Raw genomic sequence first — 25,283 nt, 5'->3', positions numbered from 1 at the left:
TACCTAATAGTGCTATTAACAAAAATGTTATGTAAACAATAACCTTTTGATCTAAAAATATAATTTGAATAGCTAATGAGTAGTAACTTGGATAACATATCAGTTTGCATTAATGACTCACCTTCATTTGTAAAACATACATATATGTGTCATATGCATGTTTCTTTGTTTATAATTGGCCTTAATGAGGTTGTATTTCTTTCATTAGGTGCTGAGGAAGAAAATTTGTACCAGAACGCTGAGACAATTGAGTTGTACCGGAATGTTAATTTCAACTCCACCCAGAAGACCGAGCTCTGAAAGTCAATAAAATGAGAAAGAAGCAGTAAATCACAGGAAGTTAGTTGAATCAGTCTGCAGGAAATTGCATAATATAATTAAATATCAAATTATGTGACATTTAACTTATCGTCTAATCTATGCATCTGATCACACAGACACACACACATCATTCTGAGTAATGTGAATTGTCAAAGTTGAATCAATTTATAGTAAAACAGAATGTTATATAAACCATTAAGCTGCCAACATGGCTGCCAACATGTCTCACCTATGCAACTGATCTCACACGCAAAAACATGCACATAAACAGATAAGTTGAGTTTGAATAATGGACATTTTATATTTTTCCAATTAAATTATCACCGGTGTTCTTTTTGTGAAATATTAGAATGTTTTGCTGAAAAATTAAAAATGTCACGAGTCAATGCTATTATAATATTTTTTATGGATGTCAACCAATACATAAAATTGTTTTAAATGACTTTCTGACTTTAGTGTGTTAATGCATAAAAGGCCATGCAGTTCTTCAGGTTTGTACAGGTAGATTAACCAGATGTACAGGTAGATTAACCAGATGTACAAAACATAGAAGATGCTATTTGTTTTAACTACAAAAGTATATTTTTATACAGTTAGTGTTTTTTTGTAATTTAGACCTAAACATTTTATACAAATTTTAGATTAAAAAGTTGTATCCTAAAATCTGAAAATATTTTAAACTGTTTAAAATTAAATATGTGACTAATAGAGTGAGATTATTCAAAATTAGTGGGAAATGTTTCTGTTTTGATTTTGTATACATGTTGTCAATATACATGGCTTTCACATCAATAGCTTTATGGTAAATGTATATTCATGATGTGTCAAATTCTGTAGAATTATAAGAAATATAGATAGTTTGATTTAAGTTTGAATTATGGAAAATTATTCCATACACCAAATAGCTTCCAGTGGTTCCTAACTGAACATTGTTGTGGACTTTGACATATACATTGATATAAATAGTATGCAAAATTTGTTGATTTTATAATGTATAAATTAGGTTACTGGTGCATATTTGTTATCATATTATATTCAGTATCCAAGCTTTAAGTAGGTCAAACTGTACATTGTCCCAATCTGTCTGCTAATGTAATTTTCACATTTATGTTATATATCTTTGCATATATTTAGTTTTGTTTTGTTAATCAATCTTTTTTACATGTAAATTGTTTTTTTTTGAAAGTTAATATGCTTGTTCATTTACAAACATTGTCAGTCTTAATTTTCAATATTTGGTGACCACACATGCAAAACTTTGTTCAGAAGATAACTATTTTTAAGATAATTGTTCATGTTTTACGTAAATTATCTGATATTCATTAAGGAGAGCCTGCAGTAAATAAATCCAAAGACATTTCTGATATAAATTAATGGGGCAGTAAATGAACTACTCCATATTTTACATGTAATTTAGTCTAGATTTAGAATTCATGGGTGTAAGCAAGAGGTAGAGAAATTAGGTCCTTTACTGCAAGAATTGTTGAAGTGTTGACCTATATTGACATCATTGAAAATAAAGTGTCAGTTTTATAACTGATTGACAGATGAAAACAAATTGCATTAGTCCCGCTTTATAGTGAACCTCGGTATTCTGACACATTGAATATAAACAACACTATCTTCAGACCAACATAAACACCACATGCCAAGTGGTACAAATGTTTTGCAGTAGTGATTGCATCATCTTGAATCCGTATCAAGTGGTTGATTTATTTAAAGGATCTACTTACTCTATTGCAATTGATGAGAGCAATACTTTTGAATGGGAAATATGCAATACATACTGTATGTAAATAGTACATTTAATCAGAATGGCATAAGCCCATTAATGTGAAATTTTTGCTTTCCATGTAATTGTGTGCTTTTGTGACTGTGTTATTATTATCATATTGTTTTTACTGCATTTTCTAATTTAAATAGTGGTATATATTTTTTTTAAAAGAATATTGTCTATATTTTTTTTACTGTATTTGAAAAATAACATGTACTATTTTTTTATATCTTGATGCAGTTACATATTTTTATGCAATGTGAATGACTGTTAACTTCACATATCCTAGAATAGCAGCTAGAAATGAAATGTATTTTATACTCCAGACTCAAATAGTCATCTTGTTCATGAAAAAAAAAGACAAGAAAGCATATTTCATAATTACGAAGAATATATTTATTTCCATGTCAGCAAAGTGAATTTTTCAAGAAGTTATGAAAGCGCTTTAGATATTCACAGCTTGTACCAAATTTAAACAATTTACATTAGAATATTTCTCAATGTCTTTTTTCATCAGAACAAATTTCCTCACAACAGAATTCTAATCTGAATCCCAAATGTACAAATTTTCCCCTGATCCAAAACAAATCTGTGTCTCCAAATTCATCACCCTATAGTTCGTAACTTCTACATATTTAGATGTGATATGTGCAGCTGGAAATTCCCTAAGAGAGTTTAGATAATTTGACTTTTTCTGTACTTTCATTCTACTTCATTTTATCATGTAATGATTATTTTATTTTTGTAAATAAGACTTTTACATCTTACCATAGACATTCCATATCTTCATAATTTTTATTGTAAAAGCCCTTCTTTGTCACTTTCTGTGCAAAATAAAATACAGTCAAACCTGTGTTATAATGACCACTCAATGGACCACACAAATATGGTGGATTTCAAAGAAATAATCAAGCCCTGATAGATAGATGGACAGAAAAAATAGATAGCGAAATAGTGATATCTAAATTGAGAGATGGATTGATGAAAGAGAAGTGTGGTTTATAAAGTAAACAATCACCCCTAGTAATCATAGATTATTACTGGTAGTAATCAAAAGTCACAGAGTCTGAAAACTTTTGGTCACTGTGCTCATTGGCACCAATATGTAGGTAAAATATATGGGAATTGTCAAAGAGACTGAATAATGATGGCTTTCAAAGGCAGGTGGTCATTATATGAAGTAGTTGCTAGGTCAGATTTGACTTTATTCTATCCACAATATTTTGGAATGAAATATTGTGCTTGATTATCCTATGTCTTTTCTATACTTTTCATCTGCTACTAACTGAATACCATAATTTTATGGACATGCTAAAAGACATTCCTATTGTACTCAAGCGTGTGTGTGTGTGTGTGTGTGTGTATATATATATATATATATATATATATATATATATATATATATATATATATATATATATATTATGTATTATATGATTGTTAAATACATTTTGATGATTGCTTTCTTTCCTATTATAATTTGTTAGAGTGTAATCAGCTCACAGAAGGTTGTTATTGTATTTAAAATATATTTCTATATTGTGAATTATACTTGTTTACAACATATAACGGAACTTTAATAACTAAATCATAATAGTATTGTTCTATTTTGTAATGTTTAAAGAACTACATCTTAAATCATATTTTTGTGTTTTGTAAAGTTTCAAAATACTAGATACAAATTCAATTTTGGTATTAAATTTTAATAGTGTTTAAACATTATACAAAAAAATTATCAATACAAATAATTATCAATTTTTTAATTTAAATGATTATCTGTTTTTAAAAATATTCTTTTAACTGCTTTGGTTTGGTTTGTTCCATGTTTTACAGCACAAGAACGCAAATTTTTGTATGTCATACCAAAGCACTTTGAGTAAAATGCCTTTCCTGTGGATATACCACTTTAGCTGACCTGGGCTGATCCAACATTAGAATTTGAGCCTTCATTGTTTCAGTTGGAGCCGACCACAGCTCCTGAGGAAGCACCTGCACATTCAAATTTATTTCATCTTATTTAAATGATAAATATTTTGATTTGTATCAAACAGCAGATTGTTGGTTTTTGTGGGTTTTTTTTATAATATGTGGGGTAAATGCTTTATGAAAATAGTCCCAATTACTGCTTTAAATGTATTCCAATTTTGCAACGTATATTGTGTGAGTATTACATTCTGCAACATGCTGTACAGTCTGGATAAAAATAAATCATATTGAATGCACTTAACATTAGTGAAATGTACAACAAAACATCTCTTTAATAAGCTTTTGTCATGATGCATCTTATTTTTATATTTGCATTTGTCAACAAAATGGGAATCATTTTTCCACACAAAATGGTAATTTAAATTAAAAAAAGAATTGGAGGAAGTCATGTGATTAAATATTAGTGCTAATCTATTTACAATGATTTCTACAAGTGCAATATTTAGAATTTCTTTTTCTGGTACAAACATGTATACACTTATGTATGCTACAAAAATAATGGATTTGCTTATAGATTTTGTTTTAACATATTGTAACTGCTTATTTTCCAAATTTTACAGATGAGTAAAACCTAAGTTCCATTTAAGATGAGTCAAACCTAAGTTCCATTTAAGCAAAATGACTTGAAGTAGAAGTCAGCAATTTATCTATGGTCCAAGCACATGAATGTATTACAAAGCTGATATTTTTCATCCCTTTTTGTGGTGGTATTTTATTAGAATGGCAGATATGTCCATTATCTCTATTAGTATTAATGATGTGGTGCCAGGATATATGAAAAATTATTTTTCACTCCAGAGGGTGAGGGGCACAAAATAGCAATAACCAAAGAACAGTAGGTACATTGTATCTAAAGGCATTAAAGTATTATATAACATTAAAACTTTGGATTACCCAATTGAATTTGGATTTGATTTGTTCTTGGTATAAATGGAAAAGTTTCTCTATAAGAATGTCACAACATTAATTAAAATATACTTATAAGATTCACATTTTTGTAACTTAGCAACATATATTATGAACACGTATTTTACGCAAATAATCTGTAGGCTGCTGGTAGCCTACATCTATGCACTTTTTTGTACTCAGATCTCATCAAATGCTTTAATTTTAAATGTCATAATATTCCAGCAACAGTTGATCAAAAAGATATTTCATGAATACATATAATATCAAACAAATAATAAATGGAAAAATGAACCTTGAATTTCGTGCTGAGACTAAAGTTTCTTCTTTTGCATTTTATATCCTTATCCTTATCCTAAAGTTACCCATAACCATCCATCATATAGTTTCATTTGGCTCCACAACTTTTGAAGGATGTAATGAATCTTGTATGCTGCTTTTTATTACTGTATAAAAAACCTAATTCTGTTTTGATTGTAAAATTTTCTTACTGAATTTGACTCATACTGGGTTTTATGACCTTTGTTTAACTTGAAACATTTTAGCCTTTTACAGATGTTGCTTGTTGAGGGTTTTTTCTTCAGTCAGATCTGACTTAAATTCAGACTTGAACATTGTGGGTTTCAGCAACCTAAACATACTGAAATGAGGTTTGTTGTTTTAACAGTATGGTTTTATGATGTTCCTCTGAACTGTATTCCATCAAAATAATTATTCATATAGTTTCAACTACCTTAAGAGCTTTATATCTGCTCTCTGCCACAGACTGTATCAATATTTATCTTGTCTGATAAAGGAAATCTTTCAATTCTCTTATTTGTAAACTTTACAGAAATTACAATCATCATTTCAGCAGCACTATGAAATTAAGCAAAGTAAAATGTGCTTCTAAATTAAATGGAGGTACAATCTGCTGGCCAAATTTCAGACAATAAACCATTAATTCATTTCTTCCTACACAATTATGATCATTTATCCTGTCTTGAGCTATGGCACTAAAGACATGTAACCCATAATGAATACTGCAAATCAGACACTGTAGCATTTGTAAGAAAGTTGATATAAAGATGGTATATTTTGTAGTAGTACACTTAAATTATTAACCAATTCCAAACTTAATTTTACCAAAAGATTTCTTACTAGACCAGATTTGTATGCACCATATCAATATTATCATAAAAGGTAAAATTGGTTGGATATTTTATTTAACAGCACTTTCATCACTTTATGGACTTTATAATGACAAAGAAATGGGAGCTAAATGCATTTCCCTTTGAAAGACCAAGGCAAATATCAAACCCATGACCCTTTGATTATGAGACCAATGCTCTACCAACTGAGCTATTGCCTCTTTCAGTAAATTGGCACCATAACATGGGTCATATTGTAGTAGTGCAGATTGGGATACAAGAGGTATCAAACCTTGGTAGTGATCATTAATTGGATTGCTTTTAAAATGTGTTGAAATCTGTCCCCACAAAAATCAACATTATATAGAATCTAGGGACTTCATGTACTGAATTTGTAAAGGTGAAAGACATACCAAATGTGGGGTTTTGTTACTTTATTGTCCCTAAGAACTTTGCTAATTTTAGTATCTGACTCTTAAATTAATTGTTTCAAACTTTTAAATATTATGTAGCAATAATAACTTATATTCTATTCATTTCAAAATTTACTACAAAGTCGCATCTCTTTTGCTCCTATAATGACCCCCAATTAATGATTATAAATATAGATCAAGACATCAGACTGCCTTCAAGAAAAAGAAATAAAACATTTTTATTTAAACATTTTGAAACATTTGCATTGATCGCACTTCTGCTGTGTTGCTCATGTTAATCTACACATTAAGATTTGTATAGATGTAACCCATGTAATAGCATCCCATGACATCACCAATCACATCATGATATCATTCAAAAGTAAAGGTATAATAAATGAGGGATCTAAGCATATCTAAAAGTAATTTTGCTATACTAATCATCAGTTTGATAAAGTAGAATTTGGGGGGGGGGGGGGCATTTTATAAGAGCCCACCTTATTGTATAACTGGGCATGATTCATAAATTTTATGTCACAAATTTTACAGAATATTACTCTCCTTTGAATTAAGTCAAAAAGTTAATTTTATCCATGATGATAATTTATAATGCAATCCATACACTCAGATACATGCTGTATAACTATACTGTAATGTTGCAGAAAACAACTTATTCATAGCAGAGCTACATAATCACTAATATCTCTTCATGTATGATTTTTGTTATGATTGTTTGAGAGAAATATTTTCATATTAATAAATATACCTATCTTTAATTGGCATTACTTGTCTATACTATAAGTTGTACTATTAGATGCAGATGTTTTTGCTTCACCAATGTATACTGATACATTGGTGTCATTTTTCTGATGTCAGTGACATCAGTGTTCAAGTTGTGTGTTAAGGTTTTTGCAAGTTGGGGAATACAAAATGTGCACAGATGCAAATGATACAGCTGGCTCTGTGGAACACTTGTTAAATAGAAGTTTGTCGACCCATTTCACATAAATTTAACATCTTCACTGAAGACTAAACAATATCAGTTAAGTATTCTTTTTCATGTATCATTTGAGAGACTATTTTCCTTTTTATAAACTTCACATCAGTACAGAAAATTTACTTAGAAAATATTAATTTCATTTCAGTTAAATTCTTTTTTGCATGACAGAAATCAAGATAGAATATCACTGCAAGGAATGCTTTGTCATTGATTCAGTCACTTAAAAGTAATTAATGTCTACCCTATAGCTCGATGTAGAGTACAAGTCAAACTTTCAAATTTTGTAAAATTTTCATCGTTTATCAATATATAAGTCTATGCTGAATATAAAACAAGACAAGATCAGTACCTCAGCTTCGTCTACTTCACCATAGTTTGTTCCAGACAGTATCACACATTTTATCTTGTCTACAACTCGGTAAATTTTCAAGTCGGTGTCATTAAATATAGCTAAATTTCACACAAAGTATTTTAAACAAATTGGATACTTTAGCTGCTTTTAACAACATTGACCTGAAAATTTACTGAGTTTCTGATAGGATAAAAATTTTGATGCTGTGTGAAATAAAACTATAGTAACTTTCTGTTTCCTGATTATTAATGGTGTCACTGTATGGTATTTGTGAAATTATGTCACTGAGGCTAATATGTTTTATCAGTTTTGTTTTGAAGAGAGAGGAAGCGAGGCATATGTATTCTATCACATTTTTCTTTTTCACCTTGTGATCAAACTAAATCACCCTGATGAACAGTTTGTATCACAGATAGAAAACAGTAGTTAATTAAATAGTAAATGGAAACTATTTAAACACATACCATACACTTTAGGTTAAATCCCATGACTGACCATTTAGCATGGTGTGTAATTTTCTTTTTGCAAGTACAATGACCTCTCCATTCAACAAAATAGATTATTCTTTATTAATAAGTGCATGTACACATACTATGGTTAAGTAGCATTTGGTTTTGACCTTTGCTTATGCTGGTTCTTACTTTAAATTGCTGACAGTTCTGTTGGTGAGTACAAAAGGTGTCAGTGGTTGAGAAACTTGAGTAAGCACCTGGCATTTCCATTCATTACATGGACTGCCTAATATACTGAGCTGAGAAAACAAATTGTGAGTTGAACCAAACAAGGTCTTTCTACAAACCTTATAATAATGAATACTATATACAGCTGAGATCAGTGAATAAGTATTACTATAAAAATTAGAGAACAGAAAATAAGTACTACTAAAACAAATAGAGATCAGAAAATATAAAACGTAATAATGAATGCTTTAGAAAATATATACCATAATGATAAAAACCAAAAGATGGCTCATTTAGAAAGAGTTAAACATTTGAAGATGGTAGATGATAATATGAAATTAAAAATTTAGTGGATGTTTGCCATAAGTTTTTGAAGTGTACAAAGCTTTATGTTGTGGAAGAAGATACATATATATGAATATTATTGCAAATTTGTTTTACATATGTGATCCAGAACTTCATGAAACTGCTCAGTAAATATCAGAACTTTACAAAATTATAATATTTTTGGAGGAAAAGGGTTAGAAGTGAAGGAGAAGGGGACCCCAGAGTAATATTTGCAATTGCTGTAGCTTAATTTTGAAGAATTATAGTAGAATTATTTTAATACTAAAACTCCATAAATTCTTAAGTAATATTAAAATTAGATAGCTAAAGTCACTTTTCAATGCTTAAGTACACTTGCATTTTTATTATAAAAATCCTTTTTCTTTCTCTTGATCTATCAGGATATTGGTTTAGAATTAGTTATTTTAATAACTTTTATTTCCACAAGATGATAGTTTGCTTCAAATTCTACTGTAAATTCCCATACTATAATGTGTTTGTTATTGGTGTTCTAGACATTATTTGTTCTAGCCGTTGTTAATTGTACATACATATTGGACCAGGTAATACCAGCATCAACTCTTATTGAAGTCATTCTTTTAAATACAGTTATTTGTAAATGATGCAATAAATATTTATAATAGCATTGAATATCACGTTTTCAAATGTAGAAAACACAAATTTAAATTTATCAATATGGGACTTTGGATGTTTATCCAATTATTCCATTGTATGATCGGCTTGATATATCAATGTAATTCTTGCTTGTATTTTTCAATGTCAGGTGACTCTGGGCTACTATCATTTATTTATCCAATAACATCTGATTCTTGTTAAAGTTGTCAATCTGTCATTTTGACAGTGTGAATATGTCAGAATGTGGTGGAGAAGATGCTGAGAATTCATTGATAAAATATAATGATATAGGCAAAGCTGATTAATAGGAACACATTCGTAATTTATCAAATAATAAGTCATCTAACAAGGGATTTGAAATTACTCAACTTACTCAACTATCTACAGTTTTATTAGCTAAATACAGAAACGAATTAAGGATAAATTGCAAATGTATGAACAACCATATCAGTTAATGAGAAATATTTCAAATTTAAAAATTTACATTTTTTTATGACACTAACCAACACAAAGTACGAATATCATATTGAAACAGTTCGAAAATACTGCACATTAAGTAATTTGCTGCAAAAAGTCAAAACAGTTCAACATTTTGTACAAATGATCTGTTCGTGACTAGATGCAGTTGAAATGGCCCCTTCTTCTTAAGTAACAAAAGTATTTCAGGCTAGATTAATTAGCTTCGAGATACAGAAGAAACGGCATAACCTACATACACATACATACACATTAATACTTAGATAGTATAAGCCTCTGACCATGCATTTAAGTAATGAAAAAATTTGTTACACAAAAATATGAAATGTTGACTCTTATTAAAAGAAACCGAAAAGGCAAGTAAAAGATGGTATAACACACAGAATACTGATTTAAATTAAATTACCTTTGTCAATTAAAGAATAGTCAGATAAGTTGTCTCGTCTTAATAAAACTACAGAGGAGGGGAAAAAGTCATGTTAAAAACATATGTGCAGAAGAAGAAACAGTTGTTGAAATATTTTTCACCACAGCAAGAAAAAGAGATAAAAGAAAATATGAAATTTGATGAAGTTGCTGCTCCAAAAATAAAAAGTTTACAAGAAGTAGATTTCAGCTTACGGTAAAGCTGAGACAATTTTAGGTGTAGATGTGACAATAAGAGCTATTCCTGTGTTCATATCAAACATGGGTAAAGGTCTAGCTTAATATGGTGGCAGAAGAACAAACGAGTAATAGTGCAGGTCAGGTCGTTGCTGCAAAGTCATTCATAGATATTGTCAGACAAGACTTTAAAACAAATATTGATAACTATTTTTTCGAGTTGTCTTAAAAGGCAGTAATAACAATCCCCAGAATTATTGGTATTGTAAAAATCTTAGCTTATCCTATTTTACTTCCAAATATGTGGATAGATCAAAGAAGGACCAGGACTTCATAACATTTTACTCCCTTCCCTCGCTGTCAATGATGTATTCTTCTAGTTCACCATGTTCTTCTTCTATGGTATAAACATTCATTAATTCATAGCCTTTACATGCAAGCAAATTAAAACAGCTTTTCCGACATAAAACAGTGATATAAGTGCTTTTTGCTTCGTTCGTGTTCTTTTGTATTAAAGCACGAGCTATTGAGATGACATTATTATTATCATATTTGTCATTATTTTCTAAAGAACTATTACACACGATTTCTCTTTTTATTTCATTTTCTCTCTTGACCAATTGTTACTTGCTTTTTCACCAATTGATTTAATCATACTTTTTTAACATCACCTGTATTTGTAGTTAAATTATTTCTACTTTAAAACTATGAGACGATTCTTTTTTTCAAGAGATTGTTTTATCCAACAACATTAACATTGTCCACTTCATTGGAATCGACGTTATTTTACATAATATACAATTTCCTTTAATTTTATTAAACCAAAATCCCATCATGAATTTTTTAATCATTTGCGTAGTTTATCAGATTAATGTTATTATTATTATTAAGCTTGTTTTTGATAGTATGTACCTCTAAAAAACGTCTTGAGTTTTGTAATGTTAACATGATTGCAATTTATGTTGTTGTTGTTGTAGGGTTTAATGCCATTTTTCAGCACACGACAGGCTATACATGGCGGCCAGTATTAATGGTGGATGAAGAACCCAGGAAAACCCCGGAAAGAACCACCGACCCACGAGAAGCTACTGGCAAGCTTTCTCACATACCCACATTGGCTGAATCCGAGACTCAAACCCACGCAGACAGAGGTGAGATGGCAGTGATCCGTAACGGAGAGCGCTTTAGACCACTCGGGGTCCCTTGTTAAAGTGTTTAGAGTCTATGTTATAATTGTTTGACTTAAATGTCTTTTCATTAGCAGATAAAAAGGAATAAAAACAATTAGGCAATGAGTTTCGTATTTTAAAGAAAAAAGTGAAGCTATATGTTGATTTTACTAACATGTGAACCCTTTCGTTTGCTAGATGCGAATGAGACATACCACAACAGGATATTGCCATCCAAAGTGCCTGTTTAATTTGATTCTGCTGCAGTTTTTATGTCACTCTTTATTCTGCATATGTTAACATCGTGATCATTGTAAAGTTTTAAAATGTATTTATCAAGAATATTTAATGGTTTCTATAAATAATTGTTTTTGGTGTAGTAAATATTTACGTCTGTAAATATTTGTGCGTTGTCCTTGCTATCTGAATCATTAAGCGGTATTTCAGGAAATGAATAGGGTGATGTACTTGTTCGTTTCTTAAATCTGAAGTAGCATGTGCGTTCTTGATTGGTCGTCAAGTTTTAAGTTGAAAACATGTGAGACAGATGCCACAGCACTATGCCAAGGTTGTGTCCCACCCATGAGGAAACATTTTGTTTTGGGGAAGGGGTTCTTTGTTATTATTGTAGTTGTTTTGGGGTTGTTGTTGTTTATGAGTGGGGTTTTTTTAAGGACCAGAAATTCATTAGTAATTTTTGCAGAACTTTAAAAACAGATGAATCTATTATTGCGATTTTGAGCCCACATGTCGGACATACTTTAGCTTGCAAGTTGAGGGATTGTCTGTTCGGTTTTGAAGTTTGGAAAAAGTTAATGTTTTGGCTTTCATGAAACACACTAGCTAACGTCTTTCTTTCCAATTATCTTTTATTTTGTAGGACTCTGTTCTTATATTTATTTGGAAGTTTTCTCGTCTTAATTGTTTTTTGTTGCAAATCTATACATTCTGTAGGGGCCTCGAATGAACGAGAGGTCTAAAGCGGTCGCCGTTACGGATCACTGCCATCTCACCTCTGCGTAGGTTCGAGCCTCAGGTTCGGCTAATGTGAGTACGTGAGAAAGCATGCCAGTAGCATCCCGTTGGTTGGGGTTTTTACCTGGGGTTTTCCGGGTTCTTCTGCCATCAGTTATACTGGCGGCCACGTATAGCCTATTTTATGTTGAAAAAGGCGTTAAGTCCATAACAAATAGAGCAACAACATTATGGTAGTTACATTTTAATCCGCACAATACGGGTAGTATTGTGTTGACGTACCCTTAAATATTATACATATTTACCTACCTTTCTATCTACCTTGGTGCCTACCCAACTACCGACCTACCTACTTGCCTACCTAACTACATACATAAGGATGACCATACATATTATAAACAGAAGGAACTAAGAAGACCAGACAATGCGACGCAGTCGAAATTGAGAGTGAGCAACAAACTAATAGTATGGAATAATAGGATCTGAGAAGATTTTTCCTTTAAAGAAAATATCACAAAAGGTGTACTGTGAAAGGCTGATTTTAAATAGGCTTCACTAATATTATCAGTGCAAAACTTTTCCCGCAGAATAGATAATTTACCGTTTCAGATATGAGATTGGTAAGTTTACATTTTTAATGCGCAATTCCTCGCCTTTTATTCATCCCTCCCACACTTTTTTGTATTATTTCAAACAATATTTACCTCTAAGACTAGACATAAGGTCCAAGGTTCAGTTGTTTCTGATATGAAGCAGTTTAAAAATAAGAAGCGGAACAATAATCCAAACACTCTGTTTTAATCACACTGAAATATTTGTTGTGAAATTAAAAATGGTTGAACCGAATTTGCAGAAATGCTCATTTAAACGAGTACACTTACTGGATCGAGTGATATTTTTCTTAATTTCTTTTCTTTCTTTTTTTGTTGAAATATAATATCTACTGTAAGTTATAATTCAGGATGATGGAGAGGGAAAGTGTAAGGAGAGAGAAAGATAAAAGAAAATATCAATATTTTCTGTTGAATGAGTAATCACTGATTGCCCAATTGCCCAAATGTGGTATGCACACATTATACCAAGTGGAAACGTCTTAGATGACAAACGTAATGCTTATTCACATTGTCCTCCAAGTGTCAATGGTGGTAAAGAACGGTCACTCATGCTTTTATACCACTCTTTCAAGATCTTCTCTTCTGTAATGAGTGTCCATATGTTTATACGTATCTATTTTAGGTATCTCACTTCTGGCACGTAGATTCTATTTCAGGTATAGTTATAAATAGGTCTGATGCAAGCTTTCATTTCAGTAATAATAATAATTGTAATCATGTTTGCGAATTAGGAGAAATTTCTGATTGGCTAATTAAGTCAGGTGGTTGAGTATCGGATTTTGTTACTCAATGAGTAAATTTTGAAGAAATTCTTTTTCTTGCATCAAGACTAGATCTTTTAAAGCATGCAAATCTCGAGTGGACTTAGGTTTTAAGATCGATGCCACTCTACGAAAAAAGCTGATTCTATCTTGCAAAATATGTCTTCATTACCCAACTACTCCTTGGTTCACATAATACATTAGTTACAATTCACCGGAAAATGGCTTTATAAAATGTAGTTTCACGGTGTCGTTTCCATTTAGATAAAGACATATTTTGGCTAAAGGTTGCCTCTTACACTAGTATTCCATAGCTGCCGACACTCACTACTTTGGCGTGAATTTACGACTTTTTACGGCGATTCGCGCCGAATGCGAAAAAATCACAAATCCACCAATTCTCAATTATTTTTAATTTTCACGTTAAGTGCTAGTCGTGAAATAGGACAGTGCCGAAACGGTTCGGTACTGCTATTCGCGATATAAGTAGAACCATAGCCGATTAGTACAGCTGGCCGAGTAGCAAGTATTTTAACGTATTGTAATCAATCTGTATAAAAGTGGTTTTACAAATTCTTTTGAAAATCCGGTGCCTAACCGGAATTTTTCTCTGCGCATGCGCCGCCAACACTGACTTGAATTACCGTTCGTAATCGCATATTGAAAACGTCTTCACCACCAAGGAAAAAAAAAAAAGAAATGTATTGCACAAAAAGGGAAGTTTAGTCTGGAATATACCAAACATTTGCCGTGCATTCAGTCATCAAATACCGATATACATCACGCTTTTTTCATACAGCGTGCCACACATTTAAGCATTGGGCATGGTGGCAGAGACGATGTGAGGAAGCACATTGGTAGCCAAAAGCACATAAAGATTGGGAAACTGCATGAAGACAGTTTTATTAAGTGTTGGAGTTTTGAGATTGAAAGATTAGCATATATTGTAATTTGCTTGTGTTCACAGTTTTCCGCGCATGCGCCTACGCCATTAATCGTTCATCGTTCGATTTTCCATATTCTGAATTAATACTATTTCGTAATTAAGCATACTGCTATAGCACCCTCACCAGATTTCGGTTTTGGAGCACTCTAAGCCACCTACTCAAGTTCTGCTTGCTACCAACGCTGAGACATTGTTTGTGAGCTTTCTTGTTGAGCATAACACGTCTTTCTCAGTTGGAGATCAGCAAAACTGACAGTGAAAGATTATTTCCAATTGTGAGAAAAAATAAGACAAACTTTTAAGTGCCTCATTAGGTGCTGAAAATTTGCAACACTTTTAGTGACAAGTGTTTCTTACTTCATCGTAAGAAGGTAAGGCATAATTAATTTTTTAAGGATTTACACTCAACAACCGAGCGTCAGCATTTTCCACTACGTTGTCCAGAGTGGCATCAGAGAACCCATATATCAAACCCATTTTTTCGTTCAATTAGATAGTGAATTGAAAATACCAGAACAATCGTTTGCTGTTAATAATCTTTGGAATGAACAAAATATGTACTTCCACCAAGAATCGCAAACAAGCAGGGCGTTAAGGTGATGCACCGCGTTTTTGCCATCACAAATTTCCAATTTAATACCAAACTGAGACAATGAGAAGGTGTGTGGAATTCAAACACTGCACTTTTCTGAGATTTATTCAGTGCTTTGCCACACTAATCGCTGAAGACAGCTGAAATTGTTTAGATGGAATGTCAAGTACTAAAATAACAACCTGACGGAAATCTGAGAGTGTATATATTCAAACGAGGATAACACTGATAAATTTGGCCTGCAGGTCTTGGGACTAATAAGTCCCTAATGACCCGAGTGTAGGGCCATCATGAGTGGGAATCAACCCTACAAGCACTCATGGTAAAAAGTTGGATTTCAGTCTGCGATTGAACGCACCAGGTGTCGACCCAAGCAGTATGTAACGTCCGCTGCGATTAGTCGCAGCGATAACGTCACATTGGGACACCTGGTGTTTGGACAGGTGGAAATGGTTCCACATCTCCGTCAGTGTACGATGTCCGAGTGAGGCAAGGAAGCAAGAAACTCGGCAAGCCAGCCACGGATGTCGTGTATTCCCAGAAAAACCAGCTCGTACTTAGTTCAAATCTAGTCCAGTTTTATAAATGGACAATAAAATGCCAATAGTGTGTAAACAACCTGTGCAACTGTTCAAATCAACCAAGTCAGACATTTTGAAAAATGATTCATTCTAAAGTTGGAATTTAATGTACAAAGTGTGCATTCGATATACTAATTAAATACCAATCAATAAAGTCGAAATTACTTATAGTTTGTATCACGCATAAGAGAAAATAAGAGAATACAATTTTGATGGCGGTAACGAAATAAATCAAATTAGGTTTTGTTGTTAAAATAAATATTATCAAATAGGTTCTCTAGCCAAAATGATACTCAGGATTATTCGACCAGGCAACTTTCAAAGTAACTCGGCTATACATCTCGAGTTTCAGGAATGTCTCAGCTTGTCCGGATATGTCTCCACCGGTACACGGTCTGGTATGTTCTGCCATCTTTTCCCATTCATGATACGTTTCATTCACAGCGTTAATACTGTGCTAGTAACACCGTCCGCCACACAAAGTCCCAGTTCTTTTGTCTGTGTTGACCCGACGAGGTAAGTAAACAGGTTACCACGAGCGGCTTGCACATGTACATTGCCCTGCGCCCTTTTTTAAATATCTTAATGGTTAGTCATGACGATGTGTAACGCTTTATCGCTCCTATCTCTTCCCCTTTCTTATGGTGGTCGGCGCTCCGGTTATTTCTTTTGACAACTCCTATGGTGCTCATTCACTATTCCTGGCTGTCCCGGGCAAATAAGTAGTCCATGTTTGGCTGGTGGCTCATCATTATCCCCTATATTCGCGGTAAAACTCAAAGCCGCCACGCGGACGACATGACAAAGTGCTCACGATGTTGCCTGGTCGACGTCCTCTTGCTAAGTGGAATGAGAATGCACCAAAACTGCATATTTCATTAAACTGTAATTGCATAGATGTATCCTGCGTCGATGAGTGTGTTTTAGGACAGTCTTTAGCAAGTATTAACAAATGAATAAACTCAACTGATCTTACTCAATTATACAGGGTAGAATTTTACAGATCGCTGTCTTTTTATTTGGTTTTATTCTATTTAATTGCCTACATGTATCCTGGGTAGTTGAGGGTGTTTTGGGACAGTCTTTTTGTTGTTTTAGGATAGTCATGGGGTCTTTCATTTGGTGATAAATACCAATATTGTGGGGGGACCCTTCTGATCTTACTCAATAATTATACAATGCAGTATTTTACTGATCATTGTCATTTTCAAGGTTTGATTCAATATAATGTTTTTGGACATGGAAATCTTGAGGACACGTACGTTATGGTCAACAAATAAGTATTGGTTGCTTGATTTGGTATTAGATAAAGAATTGACAGTCTACCATTTTTCTGTTAAATGGCTTGTCAAATGGTCAAATGCAGGAATAGGTTGCAGATGTTCCTTAGATATCTTCTGATTGGGATTTCCTACCATCTGACAAGCGTGACCACATCTATGGTACTTGTAAACATCACTTTTAATTTTCGGCAAATAAAAATGATTCAGGATCTTGCGATAAATCTTACTGACATCACATGACCAGCTTAAGGAGTTTTATGGGCTAGACTATGCATTTCCTGTCTATACGACTTAGGAACAACAATTTGATTGCTCACAGAGCAATCATCACCAGCAGGTACATCAGGTGTCTCCATTTTCTCACAATGACCCCATTTTTCACAAAGTAACAAACTGGTACTTGTGTGGCTTTAATTTCTAAAACCCAGTCTTGTGTCTTCTCTGATTAATAGTACTTGAGAGCCTATACTTCACATTAAAATGACTCGCATGCTTATAAATTAGCTGTTACTTTTTGCTCAGATATCTTACAAGTGCAGTCAGAAATTGACTAGTGGTTTCTATTATTTTATGAAGAAACTAACTGACTTACGAGTCTCTCTCTCTCTCTCTCTCTCTCTCTCTGCTGAGTTATTAAGACATTTAAATAATGGAATTTACCTTATCAATTGTTTCAAGGCACATACGTTAGGGAAAAGAGGCCAAATTTAAAATTTCATCTCAAGTTCATAAATAGAATAGTTTTGTGAAGGTCAAAGTATCGAGAAATAACAAATTAGCAAATAAAATATAACCCTTTTCATGGTTTTTTGCTCATAGTAAGAGCAAACAACTTTTTTTATTGGCCGCAAAATAAATTCTCCAAAAAGTGAACATTATTGTACAGTTTATATATTGAATACAGATCCAGTAATGGAATGTTTTGGGAGATTTATTTTTGAAACAGACACTAGGGAATATAACCTGACTGTTCTTGAGTCATAATTTACAATGTATGTGGTATACAAAAGGTAAAGTGTCTTGGCCAATCCAGAATTTACAGTTTTTATTCCTCAGAATGTGCAACCGCTCTGGTGGCCTAGTGGTTAGAGCGTCCGCCTCGGATGCGGAAGGTCGTGGGTTCCATACCCGGCCGAGTCATACCAAAGACTTACAAAAATGGTACTAAAAGCTGCTTCGCTTGGTGCTCAGCATTAAGAGGTTAGTGTTAGGACTGGTCGGCCTGGTGTCAGGATAATGTGACTGGGTGGGACATCATGCAGCATGTCTGCGGCATGATGCCCCAGTGCTAGACAGCACTCTAAACTGCCACATTGCAGATTTCGTTGCGATATGACTGATTTTTTAAAAAAAAGTTACGTTAAAAATCCTAATCACATCACATCACATTACATCCTCAGAATTTGCAATGATTAGTGTATGTCCAATCCAAAAGCTAGATTTTGTGAACAGCTTGTCTCCATTAATGTTTTATTCATGTGAAAGTGAAAAACAAAAGGGATTGACAGATAAACTTATCAGAACAATGTAACAAGACAATCCAGGTATTTGTTCCTTATAATTGCCAACATGTATGATAATTTTTGCTTCAGACTATTTCATCGAACAATATTGTTTTTATGAATGCCGGTTTCTATTAAACTTTTCTTTCTCTTATATTTCCTATTGTTTTTTATTTATTTATTTTGCTTTATTGCATATTTATATTGTGCTTATTTTCTGTGTCATGACAATATCAACTTATATTTTAAACAGGATAAAATAATGATAAAGTCACAGACTAATGAAGATTTTTATGTGGGGTGGTTTGGGCGGCGGATGCTACAATAGATTGAGCTGTGGGTAGTCTTAAAAACGTGACAAGTTTTTTAGAAAATTATGTGGGGTTGTCTTACTTTTCTATCAGAAAACAACCACATCTGTAGAAGATACTTGTTAAAGTTTGTTTTAATCTTTTTAACTACTACATTAATTTCATATCCATATATATAAAGCACTGTTAGTACTGTAATGTAGCAGTAATAATACAAAACAAATTGAGATGGTTACTGGTAGAGGTAGCAATGTTATTTATATTCAATATATTATATTTTTATAATTGCTACCAAAGGAGTCTGATGTTTTGTCAGTGAGGTACCATACAAGCAGTCAATTTATCTGTACTATAAATATCGCTTCATATATGGATGAATACGGTTTTAAATAATAAAACAATTGTAGTTTCCAGTTTGATATCTGTCGAAATAAAGCATCTCATAATTGTATGGAAGTATTCTTATGTTTACATATAGAAAATATATTTCATATTCTTAGAATTGCTTTTCTTATAGAATGAAATAAGTTTATATTTTTGTAGCATATATGCTTTATATGTGATGTCGTTGTTTCAAGTCATTTGCCTCTTGCTAATGTATTGGAATTGGAGATTTAAAATGAAATTGGAGATATGACATACTTGTCACAGACGACTAGTGACAATTCTTGCTGGCTATTGCATAATCATCTCTGCCATACATATATACTGCAATGTACTCTCTCTCTCTCTCTCTCTTTCTCTCTCTCTCTCGTGAATAAAGAAGAAATGAAAGTATGGTCTCGAGGTGCAATTATCTGAAATTTGCGCAAACCTTATGAGGTCTTTACTGCTACAAGAAGCAGAATTTGCACTGCACTCTACAATAATACATATCCTTATGCTGATAACAGTGTGAATGAGACAATGTAAATAAATTAGGGCCTTAAATCTTGCTTGTAAGCGGCTAACCTATTCTGCCACCGTGCGGCAGCGGTAAATTAAACAGACAAAATATTCAAATAAAATGGGGTGGAAAGGGTCAGCGGAAATATAACGTTGTGTAAATACATCTAATTGTATACAATTTGATACATTTAATTTGTTGTGTGCTACTTGCAGGCCACCTCTCTTCCGAATGTTAATACACTGAGACATCAGCTGCTGTAATTTAATTCGAATTATATTTTATCTAAGACGCCCAAACATGTCATTTTTCTCATTATGATATTGTTATACATTGTTATGCAATAAAAAAAACTATACCTACTATGGGATAAAGTGGTATAACCTCTTGTTGCTAGGGTCAGGCGAGAAGTCGTATTGTGAAAAATTGACGTGTCACAGCGCCATCTATTGTCATAATGAGGCATTATTTTATGCTAACTTCCTTGATTCTAACTTGCAACATGCTGTAACTTGTGATATAGCAAGTTTTTAATAGAATGTTTAAACTTGTAATAACTGACATAGCATTTGTCATACGACAAACTACGAAACCAATTCTGTAGTTGGCAAATCGCAAGATACAATGACGCAGGGGGAAATTAATAACTTTAAGATTCACTGATTCACTTTATCGAATAGAGACCGAGGGTCAAGCGAAAAGGGGAACATTAACTAGACAATAAAATAGAACCAACAAATTAAACACCCTTCTTTTAATTAATACAAGGTCAGCAAATAGGAACATAATATACTTTTTTTTTTTAAATTGGCAATTCAAGAAATCAATAAATTTCCAGAATATTCGCCATGCAGATAAGACCGACCTATCATCATCGAATGGGGGGGGGGGGGGGGTGAGGGTGGTGCGAAACAAAGCAACATGTTACGAAAAGGTTTTTAAAAAAAGAGAAATAAACCAAATGAGCAATCAGCTAAGAGCAATACGTGATACAACAGTGCATGGAAAGAGACAAACCAGGCGGACGTTGAGAAGTAATACTGAAGATAAGCAAGGAGGAAGCAGAATATTCGAGACCATTATGGCACAGCGTAAAGATGATACAAAAATTGAAAAACTAGAAAACATCCGGGAAGAAGATGAGAGACTGCAGCAACTAACATAGAAAGAAATATCAACTGGAAAGATAACACCACAAAGGAGGAACTTCCAATAATCCTTCCTAGGACTCAATTGAAAAAATGCCACCCCTATATACACTCCCCCCCCAAAAAAAAAAACAAACAAAAAAACAAACAAAACAACAAACAACCCAACCCACAAATGCCCACAACCTTGAAAATAAAATACTATCCGCCAACAATCAGTATGTTAGACATGCACATAGCAAAACACAGCACCATATAGTATAACACCAAAACAAACTTGCATCTACAGCTTACGCATAGTGTAACACCAAGAGAAACATGTACATCTAAACCTTACACACAGTATAGCACCACATAGTATGGCACACAAGAAACACGCACACATCTTTAACTTACACACAGCATAGCATATACATGCAAAACAAACAGCACAAATCATATACCACCCCCACCCCACAACAATAGCACACACAAAACAAGCATAGTTATCAATTATTTCGTTCAGACCCAAGAAAGCCATCTTCGGGTGAAAACTGAAATTGTATGGCCCTAAACGGATAAACCTGATTGGCATTCTGCTGATTAAATAAGATAATGGCGCTACGAAAACCAACTTAACTTAATTTGACAAATATCACACGGTTCATGTGAGCAAATCTTAACGGGTAACTTTTCCGGAAATAAGTTCGCTCAGTACATAAAACGAAACCAAATGCATAATAGGAATATTCGTAACTACGCATTACTTGATTCTGAAATGTAACTGTTGCCTTTTTCTGCGTTATAATAAGGAACGCCCACACAAACATACAGCTGATCATAGATTTGGCATAACACAACAAAAAATCAGCTGAAAGGTGGACAGATTGCTGGATGGAAGCACACGAGGTGTCAGACCAGGGAAGTCCTTGATGTTGACTCCGTGGGGTTCCCTTCTCCACTTGAGGTTGGCTGGATGTCGGATCTTCATTAGGCTTGCGAGGGAAGCATTGGATTAAACTTTGCAATATCATCAATGCTCAAGACAAGTCAACCCGTGTCCCAGCGTGGAATCACCAACTATTAGTTCATACATGCTGTTTCATCTTGACTAACTTGTGCGTGTGTGAAGTCATCATGGGTCATTAACAAAATACTGCTATTCGAAGAGACCCCGAGTGTCAGTCTTCCAAAAATGCCGATCATGATGTCAGTTACCATTGCCCCCTAAGTGTCGGCTTATTAAAAAGTTAAATATGTTAGATCGCTTTAGTCAAGGCAATATGTATGTATGTATGTATGTATGTTGCCCAAAGTATACATTGATAAAAGTAATCCATTTCTTGTTTCTTGTCATTATCTGGGACTAATATGCGTATGTGCTCTATACTCTGGCCTTAGTTATGAAACTGTTTTCTAACGACCAAATAATTTGATGGTATACAAAAGGGAGACAATGCACATTTTCCCGTCGCTACTGAATGTCTCATTGACGCCGTAGTAACCGCGGTATGTTTACATAACCGGTCACGTGACATTATAACCTTCGGTATTCGAAACCAGAAGCAAAATTGGCATTGCTTGTTTGCTGTTTAAATATAATATCTGTTCATTTTTATGACGACGTAATGGACACTGCCATTGATGAAGCTTCACAAGGCGTAAACTTCTAAATTTGCAAGGGAAAGATAATTTTAAGAAGAGCTAGGCGATCAATATCTACCGAGTGTTAAGTTAACTTTGACAGATCAGAATGACTGTTGTTTAAAAATTATCCTTCAAGATAGCATACTAAGAAGGTTGGGGTTAAGTGCAGTCGGGGTAGAAAACGTTATTATTAAAAGTAAAAATTGCGTTGGTTAAATGGACCCAGACTAGTTCTCTCTCTCTTTCTCTCTCTCTCTCTCTCTCTCTCTCTCTCTCTCTCTCTCGTTTAAAGTTTCATTTAGGTTACGCTAAAATGAAGAGACAGCGAATGAACGGGCATTATATTGCAGGCCTACGTCATCCTACAGATAAGTAAAAGTAAATCACCCATTAACTAATATACAAAACACTGAACTTGTAGCTACTTGAAGGATTTGCGATAAGATTTAGAAAATATAGGTTTACCAGTTCAGCATTTAATAAATAAATTGATTTATATTATATAAATCTAGCGTTTTTTGCTCCGACTATGAAACAAAATAGTTGCACCAATTGTTCAGAAATTCGCAAGGTTCATTTCTTTCTTATATTTCCTTTAGGGGTATACGTTTTAGATCATATTATTTTAAATTGGAATCTCTACATTTTATTTTTAAGTTGATCTTTTTTCCCCGTGAGAATTCATATCTAAGGCCTTGTATTTTTTTCCGGCATCGCCAACTCTTAATGATGAATCACAGTTCTTCTATTGCTGACCTAAGATTGCGAGTCGCGTGTCATACTTTACGAATTTATGGTCTTAAAACTGTATAACAGAAGCAAATAAATCAAGTTTAGTAACGTCAACAAATAATTTATTACCCTAACATACAAAGAAACAATTTCAAACGCAGATACAATATTGTGATGTGAATTTGAATTATAAATAAATATTCCAAATTAATTCCATTAGTCGTCAATATCTTGATATGACACAACGATATAATTATGGATGCTTTTGAATGAGTCATTAATAATCCCAAAGTAGTGTTTTAGCCCAAATCGTAATTGAGCACACTGTAATTCCAATTTAAAATTTAATTAAATAATTCCTCTCAAATTATATCTGAACACAACTATAAGTGATTCCAAAAATTGGACACAAAACAGGATTGAAGACTTGTTTATCAAATCCAACATAATTCACTTGACCTACGACACATTACAATTTCCTAGGGAAAAACCCAAGTCTTGAACACAAATCCAAGTAAACAATCTCGTTTACTGTATAGAATTATGCCCCGAACCAGACAGGCATTACCCTTAATCATCGACAAATATTAAGCACAGAATAAAAATATGCGTCACGCACATACCATAACACCAATCGTTCACATGAAGAAAGCTTCATCTTTTAAGGGGACATCGTTGTGATGTATATCCAGTTTGAGAATTTGTTCAGCTGATCAATGAATTAGAATTTAACACCAATTTATCCGATTGTGGCCTATTCACCGCCAACCTGAAATCCCTGAACATTTTCGAACTGTATTAGTAGTAAATGGGGGCACCCTAGCGACAATGGGAATTAGCATTACAAGACCCCTTGGGCAACTCTAGCGACAATGGAAAATTAACATGGAGAAAAATCGTGGGACAATCTGGCGACAAGGGAAATTAACATGGAGAAAAATCGTGGGTCACTCTAGCGACAAGGGGAATTTAACATGGAACTATAGTGTGGGTCTGTCTAGCGACAAGGGGAAATTAACATGGGAATAGAGTTTGGGTTTGTCTAGGGACAAGGGGAATTGAATATGGGATTTTTTTTTTAAATTTAAATTTAAATTTAAATTTAAAAAAGGGGTAGGCAATGGAAAGGCTATCTCTTTTCGAGAAATATGGCTGGCCCTGAAAAGGGCCTTTGGGTTTTCTTCTTCTTCTGCTTCTAATTTCTTCTTTTTCTCCACCAAGTTCTTATTTTATCTCCAACACTCTTTCTCTTCTTCTCTTTCTTTTTATCCTGCTCTTCTTTCTTCTTCTTCTTCTCTTCCTCCTCTTCTTTCTTCCTCTTCTCATTTTCTTCTTCTTTTTCAATCTTTTCGTTCCATTTGCTTATTCTTATTCTTTCCTCTTCATCCTCCTTCTCCTCCTTTATCTCTTTCATGACACCACTAATCTTGTCCTTTACCTTTTTTAAGTTATTAATTTCCATCTTTACACGATGGGGACTATAGGAATGATGGTCTTCAACCAGTCTTATTAACATCTGCTCCATCATTCCTAAGTTGTCTAAAACGTCTTG

The 25,283-nt window shown here is 33.3% G+C and overlaps 1 protein-coding gene across 1 annotated transcript in view; it reads left to right on the top strand.

Moving 5' to 3' along the window:
* LOC149786441 (tyrosine-protein phosphatase 10D-like) overlaps nucleotides 1-2,586 on the top strand; it is a 198,197-nt gene extending 195,611 nt beyond the window's left edge. Inside the window, exon 33 of the mRNA XM_089976886.1 lies at nucleotides 209-2,586. Within this exon, the coding sequence (XP_089833012.1) occupies nucleotides 209-300 (92 nt within the window). The 3' untranslated portion in view covers nucleotides 301-2,586. The remainder of the gene's footprint in view (nucleotides 1-208) is intronic.
* The last annotated feature ends 22,697 nt before the right edge of the window (nucleotides 2,587-25,283 follow it).

The sequence above is a fragment of the Sinohyriopsis cumingii genome, chromosome 12, assembly GCF_028554795.1.
Source record: "Sinohyriopsis cumingii isolate HCF-2022 chromosome 12, ASM2855479v2, whole genome shotgun sequence".
NCBI lineage: Eukaryota > Metazoa > Mollusca > Bivalvia > Unionida > Unionidae > Sinohyriopsis > Sinohyriopsis cumingii.
Note: the sequence above shows the minus strand (reverse complement) of the source record. Positions and strands in the feature narration are given on the sequence as shown.